Source organism: Linepithema humile, chromosome 5, assembly GCF_040581485.1.
Source record: "Linepithema humile isolate Giens D197 chromosome 5, Lhum_UNIL_v1.0, whole genome shotgun sequence".
Taxonomy (NCBI): Eukaryota; Metazoa; Arthropoda; class Insecta; order Hymenoptera; family Formicidae; genus Linepithema; species Linepithema humile.
In genome coordinates, this window is record NC_090132.1 from 7668675 (window position 1) to 7691446 (window position 22772).

A 22772-nucleotide genomic window follows, 5' to 3' on the forward strand; every position below is an offset into this window, starting at 1 on the left:
AATTGCTATATATATATATATATATATACGAGAGGGCTTTGACATTTTTTTATAGGAACGTCTGAAGGATGTGAGACCGGTTATGAAAATATTTCTCGTGTTAAAAAGAAATTAATGAATATTTGTTGTCGGTCAACAAACCGGACCGATTAATTGCTACGTGTTTATTTGACAATTATATCTCCTTCTCTCTCAACAGAGCGATAGACAGCAAAGAAACGATACGTATGTTATGTTATATCATTACACCTTAGAATAATTGTTTGTCACGCATATAAACCCACCCTATAGAACAATTGTTTGTCATATATACAGAGATTGTTGGCTGTATGTTTGCAATTATGGATTGAAAATAAACTACTGATACGTCAAGTGAATGGTATGCTAATTGCAACGTGTTCGCACACGAATGCAAGCATTATTCCAACGGTATATGTGTTTGGTTTTTGAAGTTTTCATCAACAACAGAGATGTCGATGGTAAATAATGCGAACACTTAAGATAATTATCGGCAGTTATGCGAAGGCAGGTACTGCATCGCACGGCTTGTGAATAGCGGACATTACTAGAATTTCATTCCGGCAAAGGAATTTACTGCTCGTAGCTTATCTACTAAGCACTAACAGCTTTTCAAGAGGAATATTAACTTCGGCCGTCGGGCAAATGATTTATGTAAAATGACAATTGCGTCTGCCAAAAATGACAGCGTCGCTTCGTCGAATTCATTAGTTACGTAACGAAGCAATTGCATTCATCTAGAAATTACCTTCTGGCAAAGATTCATCGTTATAAACTTAGTTACTCGTAGTTACAACCATCTCGGAAGTTGTCGGTGGAAAAGTTATGACAAGGTTGAAGACGCGTCTGGCAATAACACATTTGCATAAATTCCAATTTTATCCATATCGGGTATTTTTTTAAACAATAATCCGCATTTGATGATGCATTTAATATACTAGTATAAATCTAGATAAGATCTGGAAGCACTTAACCGTCTCGTTTCCTGTTTACCGGTTGCTCGCAGCTTCTCGAATGTAATTCGAGTCTTCGCGGCGAGTCTCAGCGAATCATTATGAAAAAAACGTTACCTGCGCGCGAAGTGATTGATGATTGCGTAAGCTATGAGGCACATTGTGTAGGCGATTGTTAGGTCGCTCGCCAGGCTTGGATGCTTCTACTTCCGTGCCGAAACTTTTAGTAAATCTCTATGCATGCAGTATATAATTTATCTTATTTATGAATTGCAATCGCGCATATATATTTGCTCTTAAAAATAGATTTTATGGAAAACTAATTTACAAACAATTAATTTTTTATTATTAAATAAGAAGCTATTTTTAGAATCTTAAAGTCACTTTCATTTATAAATTTTTAAAATTATTTTTATATATAATGTTTTAAATTAAAATTACAGTTTCTTTTAAAGACACACAAAATATGATTTTTATTTTTCTAGAAGTAAAAAATTAAATTTGTGTAATAAAGACTTTAAAAACGATTTGCGTAAAAAGCAATATTATATCATAGAAATTGTGTCGATATATCTGCATGGCCTTAATCTGTTAAAATAAGACTTCAGTATGTTTAATCGAGAATGAAATGCACTTCGCTATAATGTCCGTTACAAACTCATTTGGACATAAAACGCGCGTTGCTTCTCGACTATCCGTGACGCATTTACCACGCAACTTTTGACTTTGCGCAATTAAGGCTTGCGTCATCGTTCGTGTAATTATACGATCTTGTGGCGAGCAAATACAGAGTTTGGCGTTCAGCATTTCAATGCTGCGAGCTATGATGAGACTACACTCGTATGTAAAATAAATAGGACAGCTAATTCTTTTTTAACGAGTTTAAGATATTAGCGATGATTATTGATTATAATGAATAACTCAATGAGGCGCATTGCAAATCTTATTTGGAATTGTATCAGTTGTTAAACAATTGACGCATTTGATGAATGAATTGCAATTTCTTGAAATGATTCCTTCTATAAATTAATAAATTTGGAAGACGAATCTGCAAAATTATCTCAAATTAAAAAATGAAGGCTTGGGCTTCTGTGATAAATCGCAATTTGAGGCTATTTAGAAATAATTATCGTCAAATTATATCGTCAGATCTTCCAAGGATTTGTACAGCGGTGTGTTTGTAACATAAATTAAAGCTAATTATTGCATCCGGGAACTTTAATGATTCGCGTAATAAATGAACACTTATCAAACGTGGCATCGCAATTTACATTTTTACATCCGAATGTTCGTCGCGTTGTATGAGTCTGTAAACTTGAAAAGGTCAAATTATGAAACATGTAAGACATGCTTTTTTTTTGAATAAAAAAAAAACGATAATATTCAAATGATGTAGTATTTTATGAATAATTCAGTAATAAAGAGAGTTGTATATTGTAATGTGTACTGCGATGCATAGTAGTGGTAGCGGTAGTGTAAGCGAATGGTTCTATGACAGCCTCCGGTACGTAGATCTATTATGATATATGACTCCGGCTCTAATGAGACCAAAGAATTTTCTATTAAAGAAAATATCTACACTCCATAATACGTATGTAATATTGGGTAAATTGTTATTTATCGACTATGTTGTCATTCATTAATCACACGCCGATATTTACACTGATTTAATTTTAACGCACATTCAAATAAAAATCAATTTGTTAACTTAGCTTCAGCATGACATAACAGAACTCTGCGAAGCCGGCTTTAGGCACAGCGGGGGCACGTAGCAATGGTTTTGCGAGCAAGCATAAAACCATTTTAATTTGCTCCAACCCACGCGGCAATTGAACGATCCTACGAGCCTCCTACGTTTGCGAATAAATTTCTTTGACTCGTATTTTCAGATGTCGTGTCAGATTGTTTTACACGGTAACATTAATGCAGATCAATGATATATGCTGTTTACGTAAAGTATTTTTCTTTTATCATTGTATAAACATATTTACATAAAAAAAAAAGATATTTTGCTGTTGCACAGCGAAATCAAAATACTGTCACTGCATGTGAAAACGGAAACTTTGCTACTACTACTAATTATTCGATGTTGCAGCGAAATCTGCTTTATTAAAAATAGAAAAATCTTGTAGCGTAAATTTGTTCAGAGAAATCAAAATTTACTTGCTAATAAAATTAATAAACATTATTTGCCAAATAAATCAAATTTGTCAATGCGAATTTAACTTACTATTAAATGATACGTCTATATATTTTTAGTAAATGCATTTGGCTTTTACAGCGAAGCTATTGCTGCTTTGTGGCGAAATAAAAATCATTTTGTTATCGACTAGTAAAATAATCTGCAGATTTATAAAAACAATTTTTAGTTTAATTAATAGTCTTATAACAATTTTTCTTCTTTCTTATATAACAATTTTTCTTCTTTCATATAAAATTTATTATACAGCAGCATAGAGCGTATTGTGTCAGCTTTCCTTTCTGTGTAAATAATATATGAAACTCAGGGTAATTAAATATTGCTTACATACATTCTGTGGAGTGTTTGCTGATGAGATGTAGTTATGCAATTGTTATTCCGGTATACACTATGGAATTTTAATTCAAATGGAATTAATAAAAGATCCACATCGCACAGAATTAACCGCGTATCGCATAAGTATCATTTATCTTTGCTACAAGGTAGAGTACTCAAGAATTTCTCGTATTATCGCGGTTACTAGACATCGGCGCGTACAGGATTAATCAACACAGGATGGAGCAGGATGTAAGATGCGGTTTGCTTTAATTAAGACGCGAACCTGAGAAAAACACAGCTGTGTGAGGATCCCACTGCGATCCTTGAGCGCGCGCGTAAAGAGACGCCGCAGACAGCGGGATGACGTCAAGCGTATGATTTTTTTCAAAAGCGCGATATGCAACTGTACGCGCGCAACAAAGGAAAAGAGAAAGAGAGAGAAAGTGAAAGCGAAACAGCGAGTGTATGTACGCGGATACGATGGGACGTGCCGAAAAAAACCACCAAGCTGTTTCTCTTTTTTTTATGCTCAACAGCACCAAGGAATCATGTTCGCACGTGATGCATCGTCATCCGTATTTTTGTCTTTCATTCCGTGTCTTTTATTACTTGATGTGCTGGAGAATGAATGAATAAACTAAGCGTGTGAATAAAATTGCGGATGTTTACTTGCATGGAACACATTTCTAGAAGAGCAAAAATCGTAAAAATTGTGACGAATTGATATTCGGCATCCATATTTCAATTTGATAACAAGAAATCTACAACAAATGTATGTATTATGTCTATAAATCATGTCTACGTTCATAAATTTTTTTTTTAATATCTGTACGCACAAATGTGTTTATGGACTTTACTGATGATAATTTAATCTACCCACAGTATCCTTTCTCGCAAAGATAATCAATGCGATCGATTTGCCCGCAATATGACGATGGTTGCGGTCTGATAACGAATACATATGGATTATATATATATCTGGGAAAATAGGTTTGGAGATGAAAAGAGAGAAAGAGGGAGAGAGCTAGAGAGGTTATGCAATATTAAATCCAATCGAAAATCTATTTAACGATTACTAAGAAATAAAAAATTAGAACCAGAAAAATGTGATGTGTAATTTTTCAAACTAATCAAATAATAAAAGGAAAAAATAAATTTTATTTTAATATTAATAATTTTTATACTATACATCATAATGAATAGTATGAAGAGTATATAGCAATGATTACATTATCTTCATTTTTCAAATTTGCAGTAATTTGAAAAGTTAAAAAAATTTAATGATTATACATTAATTTATTATCAATATTAAAAATGTTATTTTTATACTATGTAAATAATTTGAACGTAATTCATGTATTATACAATAATACTTTATTTAGAGTGCCGTGACTTTGGTTTTTAATCATGTGCGACAGCTCGACACGATCGAAGCTCGCGAGACCTCAGATGCGGCCCAGACGAGTGAACGGTGATTTATTTCTCCCGTCTGCTCTATTTTCGTCATGCGTGCAGCCCTATCTTCCCAGGTTAGTCCAGGATATAGCCGCGTATCCGGATGAACGACTCACCGAAGTCGTTTGACACTCAGCAGAGCACCACGTGTAGCTTGTTCTTCGTCTTTGCGAGGCGCCGTTTCCGGTGAGTCGCATCCGTAGCGAAATAAAGGAAATATTAAGCTTGCTATTTTTAGCTTCACTCGAGTAAATCCGTCGAGTGAAGCTGTGCAAATATTGATTTTCAATCAATTAAATCATTCGTGATATTTCAATCATTTACAGATTTAAAAAATGCTTGTAATCAATACTTTTCTACAGATCTTTATCAATCCAATATTCAACATTTTATTAGTTTATTTAATATTTTAATAATCCGCTTTTTGAAGCAAATATTTCAAATGGAGCTGTTTTTAATCCGAGTAATTGCATACAATCGAAATATGCGTAAATTCTTTCAAAAAGTATTCACGCGTTTTTTACGATATCTCAATTACTTTTCAGTAAAAAAATATCCGATAGTTGCATGTTTATTTGAAATTCGAATAAAGTCAGCTTTATTGTCGGCGAGAACTTTAATCTTAAAAAAACTACTAGAGGCAATTTTCGGTCGTGATGGTCTCAACGAAATGCTCGCGTGTCAACGTAACTTATCACTTGTGTAGCGTAACGCCCGACTTAAAAGTGACGACGCCGGCTATTTGCGAGGCATTCGGCGAATAGGGTCTCCGTAGTAAGAGCTTAATATAGCGCGGTCATGAGCCTCGAATTCTGGGCCAATAATGTCATGGCTTCGTTGCACCTATCTTCCTTCTCTAGAGACAAGCGAAAAAGAGATAAAATCGAATTGAAGTATTAGATTATATTATACAAATGAAATAATTATCTAATAAAGAAATTTGGTTACTATTAACTGTTATTAATTTTTATTTTTATTATAGAGCATATTTTTTGAGCAATTATCAAATAATTTTATGAAATATAGACAAATTTATTTATCTATTTAATTAATTACGAAAAGATTCATTAAAAAACAGTGAACGTCTTCATAATGGATCATTATGATTTAAAAAGATCATGGATTTTGTCTAGTAGTTTAAATTTTAGCTCCTGCGAGCGCTGCAAATTTTGCGAACGATAGGTGATGTAAAACAAACAAGCATCCGGTGTACTTGGCCGTGTTGCAAAAATATGTAGAAGCACTCCGCAGAAAGAGCGGATATGCGAACAGAAAGCCGAGCACGTGCGGGACCGGAAATGACATTGCAAGATTCAAAAGTATAAATTCAATCTTGATTATAAATTTAATCAACTGTGTTGTAATTTTTATCTGCGTATTTATATTTTATTATTTATTTTATTATACAATTTGAGTATAAATGAGTTAATTAAACTCTAAGTTAATACGATTTTTAAATCGCTTTAGAGTTATCAGAAAATGTATCGAAAATTGCTTTAAATCATGAAAGCTTGATTTCTCATCCTTTTGCAAAATTAATTTCGCAAATTTTTTATATTGCGAAATGGAATATTGCTGACAGTTGTTGCTTTGTTATTGTACAGGTTTGATCATCAGGTTGAAATCAGAATTTTAATTAACAAATATTTGATAGTAAATTTTTATTATTGAAATTCTTATTTTATCTTTCACTTGTCTATTGAAAACCCGATTCCGCAAAATGTAATATGTCGATTATATTACGCGCATATATCTTTTATACACATATCACATTTTATTTGTCGTGGGTACTTCTCATTTTGCATGATTCAAATGTTTTTGATACGTTAAAGTCAGCGGCGCAATGATTACTTTTTATTTTTTCCAAGTTGAACAGATTATTTCGTGACAGAGAAATTAACGTAAAATCGAGTTTGTGTGTAAAATAGCATCGTATAATGATCGTCGAAATGGGCGTTGGCTTTCTTTCAAGTATGAAGCATTCAGACAGTCCGTTTTGTCCATTACGAGCCTCATTGGATTCAACACGACGTACTTTCGCCAACCAAACTTTCCTTTGGTCGATAAACCGTAATCCAGCCAACTCCCTTTGGCCTCCCTCGAAATATCCTCATCTTTGGAGAATACTATCGTTCCCTACGTCGGAAGTATCGATCGCTGCGTTTGAAATAAAAGTATTATAGTATTATATATTTTACAGTATTAAAATGGTATAAAGCATTACGTTATATTTAATAAAAAAATATTAAATAATTTTCAAAATTTAATAAAACTTATTTACACCAAAAAATAAAAATATATACGCATTATTTTAGTATCATCGGAGATATTTCTATGTAACCGTAGCTTTTTAGCTAATTTGAAATCGATTTCTCTTGAGCGAAAATATATATTGAGAGAGATAGACATTTATCTCAATTTTCCACACATTTTTGTAATTAACTCTTATATTGGAATTCTGTTAAAACTTATCCAAAATTATTACTGTCATAAAATTGTGACAGTATAAAATTATTTTTGCCATATATTTACGTCAGTAAATATTAATATTTTATTACCAAACGCGCTGCAATTATCACGTGAACGCATTTCCTGGAATTATTTTGCAAAATGACGTCTTCCATATCGTCCCGTCCGATTATCATATAATAAAATCATTACAGGAACACATTCTAGGAACAGGTAATGAAAAACTCGTTTATGTAATTATGTGTAATCTTTGCGTTGTATTAAATATTTAAATCACTCGGAAAAGTAGATTCTCTCTTCTACTTCTCTTTAAAAGGAGGGAAATCTCGCAATCTGCGGTCTAACTGTTGGCAAACAGTCTGGCTAACTAATCTTTTCGATTATCCATGGCAAACGCAATTATAATTCTCTTTCATTTGCTAAGTGTCCGACTGAATGTATTGTGCTTACGCAAAGCAAATAAATATTCAAATTTGTCGTATTTAAGTTGAAGATATTATTTATATTTTGCTTATGTAAAACATATCTTTTTAAACTTATATCTGCAATCTATTACGACTGACGTTTAAATAAATCAATTGAGGAATAATTCATCTAAACTCAATAAAAAACTTATAGAGTAGATAAAAATGCGCCAGAAAGATTAAAAGCTTAATTTATCTTATCAATATTAGAAAATGAGTTGTTATCGAATGCAAGACTACTCCTGCTAAAAATACGAATACAGTGACATAGATCTAATGACACTAATACGACTAAATATTCGTCTGGAGTCAACGGACATCGGCATTCAAAGCAACGTATTTGCAGTTGAGAAAGTCAGGCGAGTTTCGCAATGTCCAGACACGATTCGATCGAGCAAAGAAGACTGGATGTCGGTCGCGTTCCCCTTCACCGATCGGTTGACCACAGTTTAAACTCTGACTCTGACTCCGATCTGTCATATGAACACATTATCTCCTCTGATTAAAAAATTTGTCACCTAACAATATAATATTTCAACACATTAAAATTTACAATCCTTTCTCTTGAAAAAAAATTTTATTGCTTACGTTTATTCGCTTGTATCGAATCAAAATTTTGTGTTAATTATATCTCATTAACCAAATTAAATTTCATATCATGAAGTGAGAAATTTTTGAAAGCTACTTTTTATGCTGATTTTTATCGTATTTAGAGCTGCTTATTCAATTTGCTTAGCTGTGTATCTTCATCATGAATTCAGATTTGCAAATTTATGCTTCCACACGTCATTGCCTCATGAATGCTTCGAGTACACGTATTTCAGCGTAAAAGGACATTCCCGAGAGGAATGTCCTAGATTCAGATCAGCTACTCTACGCCTCTGCCAGAGATAGTAAGAACAGAAATGTAATGTAGTGATACAAGGACACCGACGGCAAATCTATATTATTTATCACAGTAAGACAAAGATGAAGAGTGCAATTTAAATGAACTAGTGCATACATAAACGATGGAAAGTTTAAATAACAGTAAAATCGTAATTTTTGCTAATTTAACAAATTGCGATATTAGTCATTTATGACTGTTCTATTAAATAGAAAAGCTGAAGACAAGAAAAATTTGAATTAAAGCTAAACAATAATGTTTATCTTATTAAAAATAAATTGACATTAGTTCTCTAAATCAATATATCATTTTTGGGGGAAGGAGAAAAGTCAAACATGTATGCATATTACCACAGACGCGCGTCCTTCGCGCTAGTATTTACATCTCGTAAAACGACGTGCTATCAACATCTCTCAGATCCATGTGATATTGGCGGCTGCACTCACCTTGGCTAAAAAAGTCAGCAACAGCAGAAGGACACCGATAAACATGAATATCGGTTGCAGACAGGAGACTCCGCGGTTCGTCATCCTCGAAGAATATAATCCACCAACGTCAAGACCCTTATCCCTTGCTCTCGGGGCCTCCTCACCGAGGCACTCACTAACACTTCACGGAATGACACCCGCGAAGACACCTGCGGCGTGCAGTTAAGTGTCGAGGAATGCGCGAGGAATGTATGTGCGTGTCACATCGATCGATCGACGGCACTGGGACTCACTTTTTCGAGCCGCGCCGCGCGTGTGCTATCACAAGAAATCGCGTATCCCACCCCGGGCACCTCGCGGTAACACCTGTTTGGCTGTTTGACAGCTACGCCGGCGTCGGAGGCAGCGATGGAGCTGAGAAATCGCGGTGGCAGAAACGGCGGCTGCCATATCAGCCGGCGGACCGCGTGTCGTCGAGCCTTCTGGCTGAAAGCTGCACGTTATCGCGGAAACGAAGCACGAGGAAATAATGACTCGAGCGCGCCAGCCTCAAACGTCGGCTGCTTTTAGTCCTCGGACTGCCCCCACTCGGACCCGGCGCATCCACCCGTGTCACGTGGCTCAGAGTTATATAAATTTTCCCAGATTCAGTAAATCAAAATGTGAATCATTTTCATGTGTCTCACAGCGCGCGTTCCTCATTAAATTCTGCTTCGACGAATCGCATTATCTTCGTGCCAAATTGAAGTGGGTCGTCTTTATCGAGTGCATTCGTTTTTATTTTTCTCTCGAATATACCCAGACGTGGAATGCTTGATTTTAAATATCGCAATGTTTTTCTTAGATAAAAAGCCGAATGTTCCTCGGAAGATTGATTGATATAATAATATTTTTCATTTATTACTTTTATTGTGCTTCTCACATTTTAACATCTCTATCTGATGTTAAAAATGTATATATTAGTACATACATAAATAGTTATCAAAGAATGATAGGCAACTTTTTATCTCTTCTGCGTTTCCTATCTTTTGGTTCTGCTTCTTTTCATGTTGTTCAGTAGAATACTGGTTTTTCCCACACTAAAAACCAAGTAGTTTGATTTTTTCTCGAAATACGTGACGTGAAGAATAGCAGAGCGAGTAGAAGATGATTATAAAATTACTTTGTTGTGTCGCACAGAATGCATAGCGTAGTATTTTTACTTCTATTTGCGCTCTTTTCCACGTATGTTCTTTGCATTGCGTTTGTCTATTCGAAGAGTAAAAAACGTGATATCAACTTCTGGATTAGTTTCCGCCCTTCGTTACTCTCCAATTTGAGCACTCCAATGTGCGGAACGAAATAACGAACTGCAGGGGTGGCGCCCTATAGCGCGGTCAACGTGACGACAACGAGGTAACGAAGCAGGCTTCAGAAAACATTGGAAATAGCCGTGAGATTGCTCGCTGTGATCGGAAGCACATGGTTTTACTCAGAGAAAAAATAATCGATTTAATCGTTCCTCCCGCATTTGTTACTGCAATCTTTCTCTCTTGACTCTTATTGAAATTTTTATTACTCGACAATTCGACTTAATGTAGAATTCGAAAAATTATTTTTAGTAATCAAACTCCAATCTCTTGTGCGTCGCACGTGTCTAATTAGTGAATGACTTCGCATCATCGGATATCACTGACGAAACATACGAACTCGATCGCGTGACGGAACACGACACGAAAACTGATACGAAATATAAGTTACGGCCGAACTATGACGTTCACTTACCAAGGAAACTTCCTTCCGTTACTGTATCACGCTTTATGTGCACGATGTCACGCGTGAGAAGATCTGCCATGCGTTACGTCCGACGCGAAGTTATTCTGAATCGTCCGCCAGGACGAAACATCCATGAGATGCAGGTATCGTGTACTTAGGATTACAAACGCTCTGCCTTAGCTAACAAAGGAGCATATACCTGAGCATTATTTCGAAGTCATTGTCTATGCCGCTCCCTATGTATTCTCGTTAAATCATCGGAGAGGAATCCGCTCAGGCATTGTTATAAAATACGGAGTTAAATTTTAAACAAACACCATGAAACAACACCAATTTTTTTTCATCAAACGCACAGGAGAGTCTTTTCTCTTCGAGGTCGTCGCGCGGTGTCAATTAAAAATCAGCACACTGGCCGTGCTTTTTCGCGATGCTCCGATTGTGGTTTTTTTTTTTTAACGAAGAAGAGAACTACATCTCTTAAATTCGTGATCTCGTTTGTAGCCTCTCGTAGTTCCAGCCGGACGTCCGCACGACGTCTTCGTCATCCTGCAAGCCAGATGAACACCTGGATCGAAGTCCTGGGAGATACTGTAACGGCCGCCGCGTGTCGACGTCGTACTTCGAAGTCAGGCGGAAGTGCGACGGAGAGAAAAATCGGCAGCCGAGAAAATGGGAAGCAAACGAAGCGTTCAACGTGCTTTCGTACGGCCGTAGGTGCACTCGGTCGACTGGCGCGCTTTCATGACGCCTCACCCGGTGCGGGCGACCACCAGGGCCAACGGGACCTCGGTTGCTCTCTCGACACTCCACTCGTGGCTCCGATCGTGGCAGCGCCAGGCTAAGCCATTCTCTTCGCCTCGCCCCTCACCGCTACCACCTCGTCGAGCAACCTGGCTGTCTTTCCATTCCGATTCTCTCTCTCTTTCTCTCCCGCCTGCCTGCCTCGTCTATCCTCTTCGCTCTTCCGACCCGGTCTGTCCCGGCTGGATATTCAACACAGCCGCCATCACACCACTGTATCCGCTGCCTTGGCTCCCACCAATTCGATCTCTCCCTCTCTTTCTGATTCTCATTCCCCCTCGCTTGCTCTTGTCGTGTGAATTGTGAGCGTGTACACGGTGTACGTGATGTACGGACGAGCAAGGTGCGTTTGTGTGCGAGTAAATCCAGTAGCGTAGCTAGAGAACGAGGGTTGCAAACGAAATAATGGATGGGACTCAGTTACTTGTCAATGTACTTCATTTCTTTTGTTTTCCGAGCGCAATTCTGGTAGGAGTGTCTCGTTGTATTCGATACACCTGGTTTCATCCCCCGTAGTTGCGGTGTAATCTACTGTCAGCTATTCATCTCTTTCTGGTATTGTCTCTGCGCACACTGCTGAAAGTAATATCTAATAAAACATGCGAATGTATCGAAACAAGAGCATTAAAGCGGATGAATGGCGCGATATTTTTAAGAGACTTCTTAAAAAGGCAAGAAAAAAAATACAAGTTTCTTCTCAAAGAGGAAGTTTCTTCAGAGGAAGTTTCTCCGGAGAAAGTCGGTGCACGTTATTCAATGTTTAGATCATGCCATATCATTATAATTATTGAATCGTTTTATTTATCCGCGTAATTCATTTTATTCCAAGATTATTCTTCTTCTTTCAATATTTTTTCTCATTGCTCTCTCAGATGCTAGAATCTGCTTAAATTCTGTGCATGACCGTGAAAAATGATTCATAATATTTGTAATTAACATGAAGTTAAATATGGAGTATAATCATTATGCTAAAAAACTCATCTCAGATTACTTTATGCGGATCTGTTTGCGGTTGCAAATATTTAATGTTTAACTGACGAATATTTAAAGCGACGGAATATAGCGTAGTAATATAAGAAATTTAGCTGTCGAAAGACGGGCAATATTAGCACGGTAAACATGCCAACGTTAATCGATAATTTCTATTTCTCAATCGTGAAACGTGTGTCGCCCATATGTCACGTTAAACGATGGGAAGACGCCCATAGAGTGTGTCGTGTCAATTCCACGCAACGGCATTTAAATGGACGAGGTGTCTCCGCGGATTTGGAAAATCCTGAGCGCGACACCTGCGATTTTCCACAGCCATGTTGACATCGCTGTCTTCTTTTATATCTTCTTTTTCCCCGGGTAACATCGTTCCCCGCCCCATTGCCCGGCGAGCTCCCGAAGTTGTGGAAGGTGAAACTAACACACTCGCATCCCTCGCCCGCTCGTACGTATACGACGCGTGCATTTATACGTGTGCGAACTACTGACCACACACGCATCCACCACCTCTTGCGTCTTCCTCTCCACCGTCACATCTCTTGCTAAGCCCTCCCTCCACCCCTCGCCGCACCTCGCCGTACGTTCCCCCCCGGCCTTTGCCCTCCACCACGTTGTTCCTGAAGCGACAGTCGCCACCTGATACACGCGCGCGTGCGCTCACACGCACGCACAAATCTCATAGGTGTACCACCTTTATTCATGAAGAGTCGTTGCTCTCCCACACCTACGCAGGTGTCCCTGCAAACCCTGAAGCCAGAGACGTGGTTAGCGTAATTAGTACCCTGCTGTAGACAATTGTCAGCGTTAGAATTTGAAATCGCGCACGTAAAGCGTTAATTCCGAAGCGCTGACAGGGGGATGGAAAAAATCAATAGCGACTACGCGACGCAAGTGTCAGGCACGTTCTGCAAGTTTTATTTAAGTTGCTTGCAACAAATGCATGAAGATCGCAAATTGAGGAGCGTTACGAACTTTCTATGTTCTGTGTCTTTCTACGCTATAAATGATTTATGCGCACCTTACTCAATAGCAGTCTGACGAGTAACAAAATAGTAGCTCATCAAGCTGTCATTTTATGATAGCAACGAAAACGCGTTTTAGTTTACGTCATCATAGTCACGCTACTTTCACCGTATCGTTCGTATATTTTCTGGCATAGAAATAGTGATAGAATAACGAATTTGGAAAAAAGACGCAATACGTTTGAAAATTTATATCTAATATCGTTGTAAAATGAAGGAGTTGGCAAGCGCGTTAAATTTTTCATACATATGAATACAAAGAAAAAATTATACTATAAATGCACGTAGAATTATACTTTTACACATTATTATAAATAAAATAGTACTAATTTGTTTACAGAAGTCCTATATTTTTTAAAATAAAGATTACTTTTTAAATTTGCATTTGGGTAAAATCTGCAAGTATAAAATAGTTCGCAGTGATACGTGTAGGAGTCTATTTTACATTCTATTATACTCTACTCGTACAAGTAAAATAGTTCTGCTAACAAAGTCTGTTATTACACTGGTGGGTAATATTACTTTCTGCTATTACACATGTTGGTTTAAATTCACAATTCAAATATAAAATATCCAAATTTTTGTATTGATAAAAATAAAAGGATACTAAGAAGTTTACAACTTCTTATTTTGTAATTATTTTTAACAATTTTTTATTAACTGCCGACGGTAACAGATCGCGTAGTTGAAATGCAGAATAAAGCCGATGATCAATGAAGCGATTTCGTCACTTTTATCAATGACAACTAGCTATATATTCGACTACCCACAACCACCAATAAATATGCATACTTGCGAATGTATGGCGAGGGCCAGGAAAACTGACGTCAGCAACAGGTTCAGGTATCTTTTGTCATCTTTCATCTCTGCTCATCATGACGTCATCGTCGGAGCAGTTGGTCGGCAGGCCTTTTAAGAATAGACCCGTTTCTTTACCATAGTTTTAATTACAAGAGAAACAATTCTGAAAAAATTATTCTCAAACGTAATGAATTTATATTTCAGTAAAATTGAACGTACTTGATATCTTTTAAAACAAGTCGTAGTTTACGATGTTTACGATAACATTTCGAAAATACGATAATCTTATTTATTGCATAATATGTTTACACACAATCATAGACACGGTAACACTTTAACCAGACAAGCGACGCGGACGCACATTTGACGAGATGGTCATCTGCATCTATGCTTTATTTGACAATGTTAAAATTGGAAAAAACAAAAATACATGTTAATTTTCTATTTTATTCAATTGTGCATATCTTAAATTACTACAAGCTTCTGAAATGACATGTATATAGTAAAAGTAATCACTTCTTTGTGGCGCAATTTGATCTTGAATGCATTAGAAAATGATGTTTCGTAATATCGATGATCTCTCGATCTTGAAACGTGAGGATCGAGGGCTTCCACGGGTCGGGGACACCTAACAATTCGCGATCTATAGCGCATGCGTTTGCTCTGGTCCTGTCTACCCACGTCGGATTCTGGCGAGCGGCGAGCAAGTGAATGTAGTCAGTCCTGGACGGACGGTCAATCCGGAGTCCCACGAACCGCTCTTTCGATCGGAATTGATCGGTTTGGATCTAGCGCGTGAGAAAAGTTGCCGGGAAGAAAACAAGCTAGAAAAGTGATTTAGCCGGTGTGCAAATTTTGGATTACCCTTTCTCGCGAGGTAAGAGTAATCGCATGATGTTTTAAACTCTTTTTTAGGCCGTGATAATCGATTTGAAATCCATACAAATTTATTTAATGATGATTTTATTTAATATTATATAAATTGCAACAATTTTGTAAATATTATTTGTTGACTCGTATTAAAGAAATTTATATAAAAATATCTATAATAATTTTATAAATATTTGTAAGTTTTGATCTATTATCTTATTCTAAGCATCGCAAAAATATTAAAAAATCAAACATACGCAAATTGAAACTCATAAGCTTTCAAGAGGATTTAGAATACAAATAATGCAATTACTCAAGCAATTTAGACGTGATCATATTGTAAATGGACTAATTGTATAATTCTTTAATTACCAGCGCACAAATTAGCGGCGTTATCATTATTAATTAACGTCATTATCTTAATATAGAATTGTTTCGTGCAATTATGTTGCTTGTTTCTATTAAATTATCATCGGTGCAAGCCGCCGCGTTATCAATTCCAGTAGTAGTAATCAATTTTCATTGAAAAAAACTTCAGTGCTTTTGAATGACTGCGAACAGTAACCATCATTATGCCACACATGACATTGGTTAATTCACGCCATGATTCTTGATGTTACAAGATTAAAAAAGTCCATTCTTACTCGGAAATCGTTCATAATCATGATTCGTTACGGCGTGGAATAATGTAAAATCATATAATGCGTTACAAATTATATTAAAAGATTATATGAATCATAAAATTTTAAAATTAAGTTATTATATATAAAAAATTAAAGTTTTTATATTTACAATTTCTGTTATTTGTAAAAAACAAAATATGTACAATTGAAAAATTTATTTTTGACATTTTTTAAAATGGAAATTAATTTCATAGTTTGATTTAGATGTAAAAGCGAAAAAGATAAAACATAAAAAATATGTTTTTAACTTTATATATTGTATTTTATACGTCACATGTAAAATTTATATTGCAAATTATTTTTACAATTTTGGTATATTATATGTATCAAAATTTTACAAAATTAAAATTGTACAAATCTTCTGAATTTTTATCTTTCTATATATTTAACGAACGATGAAAGACATCACATCACGTTATTATGAATAGTTTTACAATTGTTTTATCAAAATTATAAATTTTGTCAAAATGTAAGTTTACAAAATAATTGTGCTACACAAAATTAAAAAATTAATTATTAAGAAATATTTATTTTAAAAAAGCGTTATATAAAACTAGTTTCTGACGTGCGGAAGCTTCTATTTCATATGTAACAATCTGGCGCTGTGTTTATAAGTCTGTAATGTTAATTGGAATTCGTCTCTTCAAGCACTATGTAATACGGTGGGCAGATGATCGAAGATAGGCGGAAGGTCGAATCCTACTTTCCGTCTTCACAGATCGCTCAGCCATGTTAGGTGCGTTTTAAACACCACTCAGAGTGAATACCGGTATGCATAATTCATGCGTCACTACAGACGTTACAACCTTCATTAAGAGCTTCGTAAGCAATGCATAATACATGAGAATAACATTACCAATAAAGTGAAACTCTTTGACATAGTGCAATATTTGACGACAGTTGTAAAATACATAATTATTAATTATCTTCTTAAAAAATGTACAAGCAAATTATTGAGATTTGAAACAAAATCGTAATTCTTGAAAGTATCTGGCTTTTACATAATTTTTCCGATTTATTCCTATCATTACTATTCGGATGGTATATTTTTGCACGAAAAACGGACTTGTCGAATAATAAATAAGACGGATTCTTTTTTTATACATTATAGAGGTGAGAAAAAAGACACCATGTGATGAAGGTAGAAGCAAAAATAGGCACAACGCCAAAAACATATTGGCTCGTAAACATAAAGCTTCTCGCCATTGGATAGCATTCCAAAAATAGAGCTGTGTACTCTGATATATCTTCCGTCACGTTTCTTTACGATGTCACGTGAAACAATTAATTTTACAAAAGCGTGATTTTCTAATACTACAAAATATTACATCGTCAAAATTCCATGGAGATGAAATCTACGTAAAATATATTTAGTCAAATGCATTTCTTAGTTTTTATACGTTTAAATTATTATAAATTTGTAGCTACGGAAAACAGTTAATGAAAACAGTCACGTGTGCAAATTTTATCTTGGCACTACACGAGCCAAGATTCATGCTTCGTTTGTAAACGTTTGCAAAATAGCGTTAACCCTTAACTGACATGCGGTAATCTCACAGACTACCGCTTCTCTATTCCGTCATCTCCATTTTCTGCTCTGGACCTGTATTATTAAATATCTTTCTTTCCTGAATGTTTTCTTGTGAATAACGGTTTAACAGATTATATAATGTTAATTAAAGAAAGAAATAATATATATTTTATTTGATAGTTAATAAAATCTAAACAAAAAGTACTAATATTAGATTAAAATTAAAAAAATATTGCGATAAAATTGAAGTTATATTAAACTAAAATGTTATATATTTTTAAATTAAATTTGCATAAAAATTTAAACTTCTCAAAATTTTTTACATTAAATTTTGCAGACTCTGCAAGACTCAATTTATCATTGTTTTGTAGTTTTTCAATAAGAATAATTTATAATAAATATCAACAATTGACTGTGAAATATTTTAATATATTATTCGTAGTACTATTGACTTCATAATTTATATCTGGCTTGTCTATCTTTTTTTTTGTTACTTTTACTTTGTTTTTAATATTATTTATTAAATTAATAAATCGAATATCGTCACACACACACACACACACACACACACACACGCGCGCGCGCGCGCGCGCGCGCGCGCGCAAACACAAATTACTATGAAAAATTTACTATTCACGTGAACTGCGTCAGCAGTAGGAAATCTGCTAACTGAAAAGTAAATAACAGCATAAAAGTGGATGGGTTATATTTAAACTGGTTAAACAAAGAGTGGAGAATGGCAGCGGTCGAAGAAGGAGATGAAAAAGAGATTCCGGGCGCCAGTTGGTTGGACGATTGCCACCCACGTAATGTCAAATGTCGCCATTAAATTTACACGAGATGAAGCGTATATTTTTTTCTCATCTCTCGCGCGTGCATACGCGCGAAACGATAATAAATGACTGGCGAGATTTATTGAAGTGCCAAATGTCACAACAAATTGCCAAATGTTGAAGACATTAAAAAAAAAATTTTTTTTAATTCTTAATAAAAAGATTATAAAATTTTTTATTGGTTGATAAATATTTATAGAATTTATAATTTATAATTAATATAATTATTATATTAATTGAATAGAAAGTTACCCAAGGCCGTTGCGATAAATTTGAAACTCTTATGATTTTTTTATGGAACGGGCACACCCGAAAAACACGAAAAATCGGACACGCAAAAAGTTCTCATTAAACTTTCATACATTATTACATATGTATCAACAATACCATATCACGTTTCAATTGTTGGAGTCTCAAGATCAAAACAGGAACTTAATATTAATCAGTAAAATGTTTTATTAAGTTTTTGAAATTTGATGAATATTTAATAACGAGAAAAGTCATTCATATTTGATGGAAATATTAATGTTTATATCGTTTGCGTAATTGCATGCAAACCCAGAACTTTCTCCCATTGACACAGTTGTAATATTATAATGTTTATACGTTTTCACCAGTCCAAATATAGTAAGCAAATCCGATACTATAGTTAGTAATTCCACAATTAATAGTGACATCATATACCGTTATGTAATATGTATCTAGTATGCTGTAACATAGAACAGTATACATTTGTAGCGTGTAGTATTACAGAAATGTTACGATGCGTCAATATGTCAGCAGTTGTAACATAATCATGTCGTTGCAATGTGATTTCATAAAACGTTTAGGATAACAATGCAGTTCTTACAGTAGTAATTATTTTTTTCCCAACAATAAACAGATTTTGCATCAGAACGTATATCTGTACAACTTTGCTGGATTTAAAATATTTTTTTGTTATATAAAATAAAATATTGGTTGTATATTAAAAATAGATTTCAATAATTTTAATTATTATTATAAATTTATAAGTCACTTTGTTTGTTTCTAGCGCATTTCATAATCAAATTTTGGCTTCTTACAATTAGAAACAAAAATACGCATGATCTTGTAAACTTTCGACATAATTTACATAATTTGCGAATTACGGACATCGGCGAAAAGGTCTCTTCATGAAGCAGAACACGTTAATCATGAATTTGTTCTCGCTAGTTACCGCGCTTAAAAGTATCTTAGATCGGTGCCAACATGATTAACTATCTAATTCCGTCGGATTGGATCATCGAGTTAAATGTTTCTAATGCTTGTTTATACTCCCATTGATATTATTTCATAGCTTATTTTAGTTTCTTTCTTTGCTCTAGTTTAAAAGAATACTATATCAAGATTGATATATCAATAAGAACTTGCATATAAATTTTTTCCGAAACAAATAAAAAAAATAAATTTAAAACGCAGTTGGAGGTAATTAAAATTATTGCAATATTAATTATATATTGGAAAAGTAAGAAAATAATATTAATACGATAACGCGGTTGATTTTTTGATTTTTATAAAACACATTTACATTTTAATATAATTTAAAGAAACCATGTCACGGTTTCATCGACAAAAAGGGGCGCGTTTTCTGAGAGGTTGTATCGTTCTGGGCCAACAGCGATGTAATTTTGCAAACGATGTTTCTTCTGTTTTCCCTCCGCCCACTGCGCGCAATCTCTTCATGTTTAAATGAGACGAAAGTGATTGCGCAAGATTTGCGATCAGTAACGCACAGGTGCAGCTTCATGTTGAAATTATTACTCGCAGCTCAAAGCGGCCAAGAGTGCATTTGCGCAAATTATGCGCTTAATTAAATCGGTGGATAAATAAAATTTTGCGACTAGTGGGAGTCGACATCTATGTTTCCACGGGTATTAAGCTGATTGTGAGCGGAATCGCGATCAGGTTGTCTTCTTAGAATCGAACGAATCGCGCGATCACCGTTGTTTCAATTGACACGATAACCTTGGAAAGCGGGGTACAATGTCACTGACGATGACCGGCTAACTATCTGCTTCAAGCAGTTACATCGCGCGCTATCAACGGCGTAACTGCGACAATGTGCGATTACACGGAAGCATCTCGAATTCGCGCTTCTAATTGTATGATTTGAAATTTATGAAATTTATTTTATCAGTTTTACGTGGCATTATCGGTTTTCTATATACGTTTTGCGAACATGATTTGAACGTATCGCGATTATGAGAAATTAATTTTATCATTTAGTTTTTTTTTTTCAATCGAAGCTTTAATTACGCCACTGTCCATTTGAGCTGATCAAGTAGTTACGTGTGCTCTATATTAAACAGGAATGACGCGGCATGCTTTGAAGTTAACTTGCAACGCACTCTGAATGCGAAATTGTGCGATTAAATTCGAGATTGAGTGGTATATAAACTTGTTATCGCATTTTTTAACTCCTATTTCGTAACTCACACATATCTATGACTACTGAAGTTATTTATACAAAATTGCAATAAAAACTAATCTTTAGAGATTTTGTTCTCTAATAATTTTTATGATATACATATATACGTATGCAAACATAAAAATCATATATAATGCGTTGTATTGGCGATGTTATGAAAAATATTTACTTTGTTAACTGCTAGAAATAGTTTATGTCTCATTCTTAACATGTCTTCGTTAGGAGTAAACTGCCTTTTATGGAGATTTTGATAAGTGTGTGTACAGGTCTCAAATGCGGTGTCATTAACAACACGTAAATCATAATCAAGGCGACGACATTCATTATGAAGGCGCGTACAATACCCTAATTGACCTTGATCTGCATCCATCCAGCCTTGGTCCAATTCGCCCAAATTTGCCTTTAATAAGAGTCATCTGTCACTGCCAAATTTGGATCGAAGCCCCTTTCTTTTTTCTCGTATCACGATTAAGTAATATATCATCAACCTACGCTCGCATTCAACAGTTGGTAACGAGTTCCAGGAACCATCTCGTTTCGAGGTTTTAGAGGCGATCATATGAATGCGTACCTCTTTAGCTGCCGATTCTTGGAAGGCCTCCTTGGCCCCCTGGCCTCATTCGTATTGGTACCTCCTCCGGAATAAATATAAGTCCATTTGACATTTCCGCTGATTTAGCTCTTCCAGACATTGCTCAGCTTTTTTTTCGAGTCTTATGTGCTAAACTGGTTCTGCGGAATTTTATATCATACCTCACATCATAATTTCCTAACGTAATGATATTTAATAACACGGAGAATTTATCAGCGCGAAATGATTTAAATTTCCGTACATTTTTTTTCTCTCTCTCAACATATTTTGCCAAACAGCCTATGGCATGTTGAGAAACTGCTTTTACGATTAAGGTAAAAAACTTGCATGCGCGACGGAACCTACACCCACTCGAACCTAAAAGTGGTCGCTCTGGTCACGACTGTTGCGCGAGCCGTAAACCGGCTTCGAGTACGAAAGTTTCTGCGAAAGTCCATGGATGCAGAGATCCGCACACAAATCCTAATATCAATTCTATTTATAACTCCGGGCTATATATGTAGTGCGTTGCAGCGAGAAATATCCGTCCAGACTATCGTTCCAGTTACTTAACGAGCTGCAAGATCCCAAGATCTGATAAACTCGATGAACGTTCACAATGAAACTAATTGATGACAGATGACACTGAAATTAATCAGGACAATTAATCAGGGCAATCAGTTTAGTCTCTATGTTACTCGTTGCAGATTTCGTGAGGCAGGGCTCGAGAGGAACACAATGTCAGCATCTGTGAGGGAGCGGACGGCGACGCACACCAGCAGGAAGATCGTGAGTCATGGCGGTCCTATATCTGGCCAGAGAGACGGCGCGGCCAACAGTCTCGAAAACAACTTAGGTAAACCATTAAATGTGCCACCAGCACATGTAACCCTATCTATCCGTTATTCCTTTTCACACCTTTCTTTTACGCGACACGAATCCGATCTTTTTCACGATATTCTCTTGAAAATTTTTAAATAAGTAATGTATGTATATATATATATTTATTTAATAAAGAATATGATTCTATTTGTTTTAATTTGATTTGTTTCTTTAAAATTTAGTTTTTCAATCGCTTGTAATTCGGACTTGTAACTTGATATTTTTGCTGTGAGAAAATTCGATTCTCTAAATTGTTCTGAAAATTTGTCATTAAAAGGGCGCATGTAAATTTTGAAACATCCTATACTTGGATTCGCTTTCTCGACCCCATTCTTCAAAATGGCATGATCGTTGAAATAGCGTGGACAACGTGTTAAATTGGTTCATTTGGCT

General features: G+C 35.4%; 2 protein-coding genes across 7 annotated transcripts in view; one reads left to right on the top strand and one right to left on the bottom strand.

Moving 5' to 3' along the window:
* Window positions 1–12203, bottom strand: part of Ptp10D (Protein tyrosine phosphatase 10D) — a 33608-nt gene extending 21405 nt beyond the window's left edge. For 2 of the 5 annotated variants that reach the window (XM_067354795.1, XM_067354793.1), the window contains exon 1: window positions 9210–12199. In XM_067354795.1, coding sequence (XP_067210896.1) covers window positions 9210–9293 — 84 coding nt within the window. In that variant the 5' untranslated portion in view covers window positions 9294–12199. Of the gene's footprint in view, window positions 1–9209 lie in introns of all 5 variants that reach the window. The other 3 variants (XM_067354792.1, XM_067354794.1, XM_012370760.2) reach the window with 3 other exon arrangements.
* Window positions 1–22772, top strand: part of LOC105674464 (uncharacterized) — a 42215-nt gene that overhangs the window by 11733 nt on the left and 7710 nt on the right. Inside the window, exons 1-2 of one of the 2 annotated variants that reach the window (XM_012370785.2) lie at window positions 15263–15437; window positions 22205–22353. In XM_012370785.2, coding sequence (XP_012226208.1) covers window positions 22236–22353 — 118 coding nt within the window. In that variant the 5' untranslated portion in view covers window positions 15263–15437; window positions 22205–22235. Of the gene's footprint in view, window positions 1–15262; window positions 15438–22204; window positions 22354–22772 lie in introns of those variants that run through there. The other variant, XM_012370794.2, reaches the window with a different exon arrangement.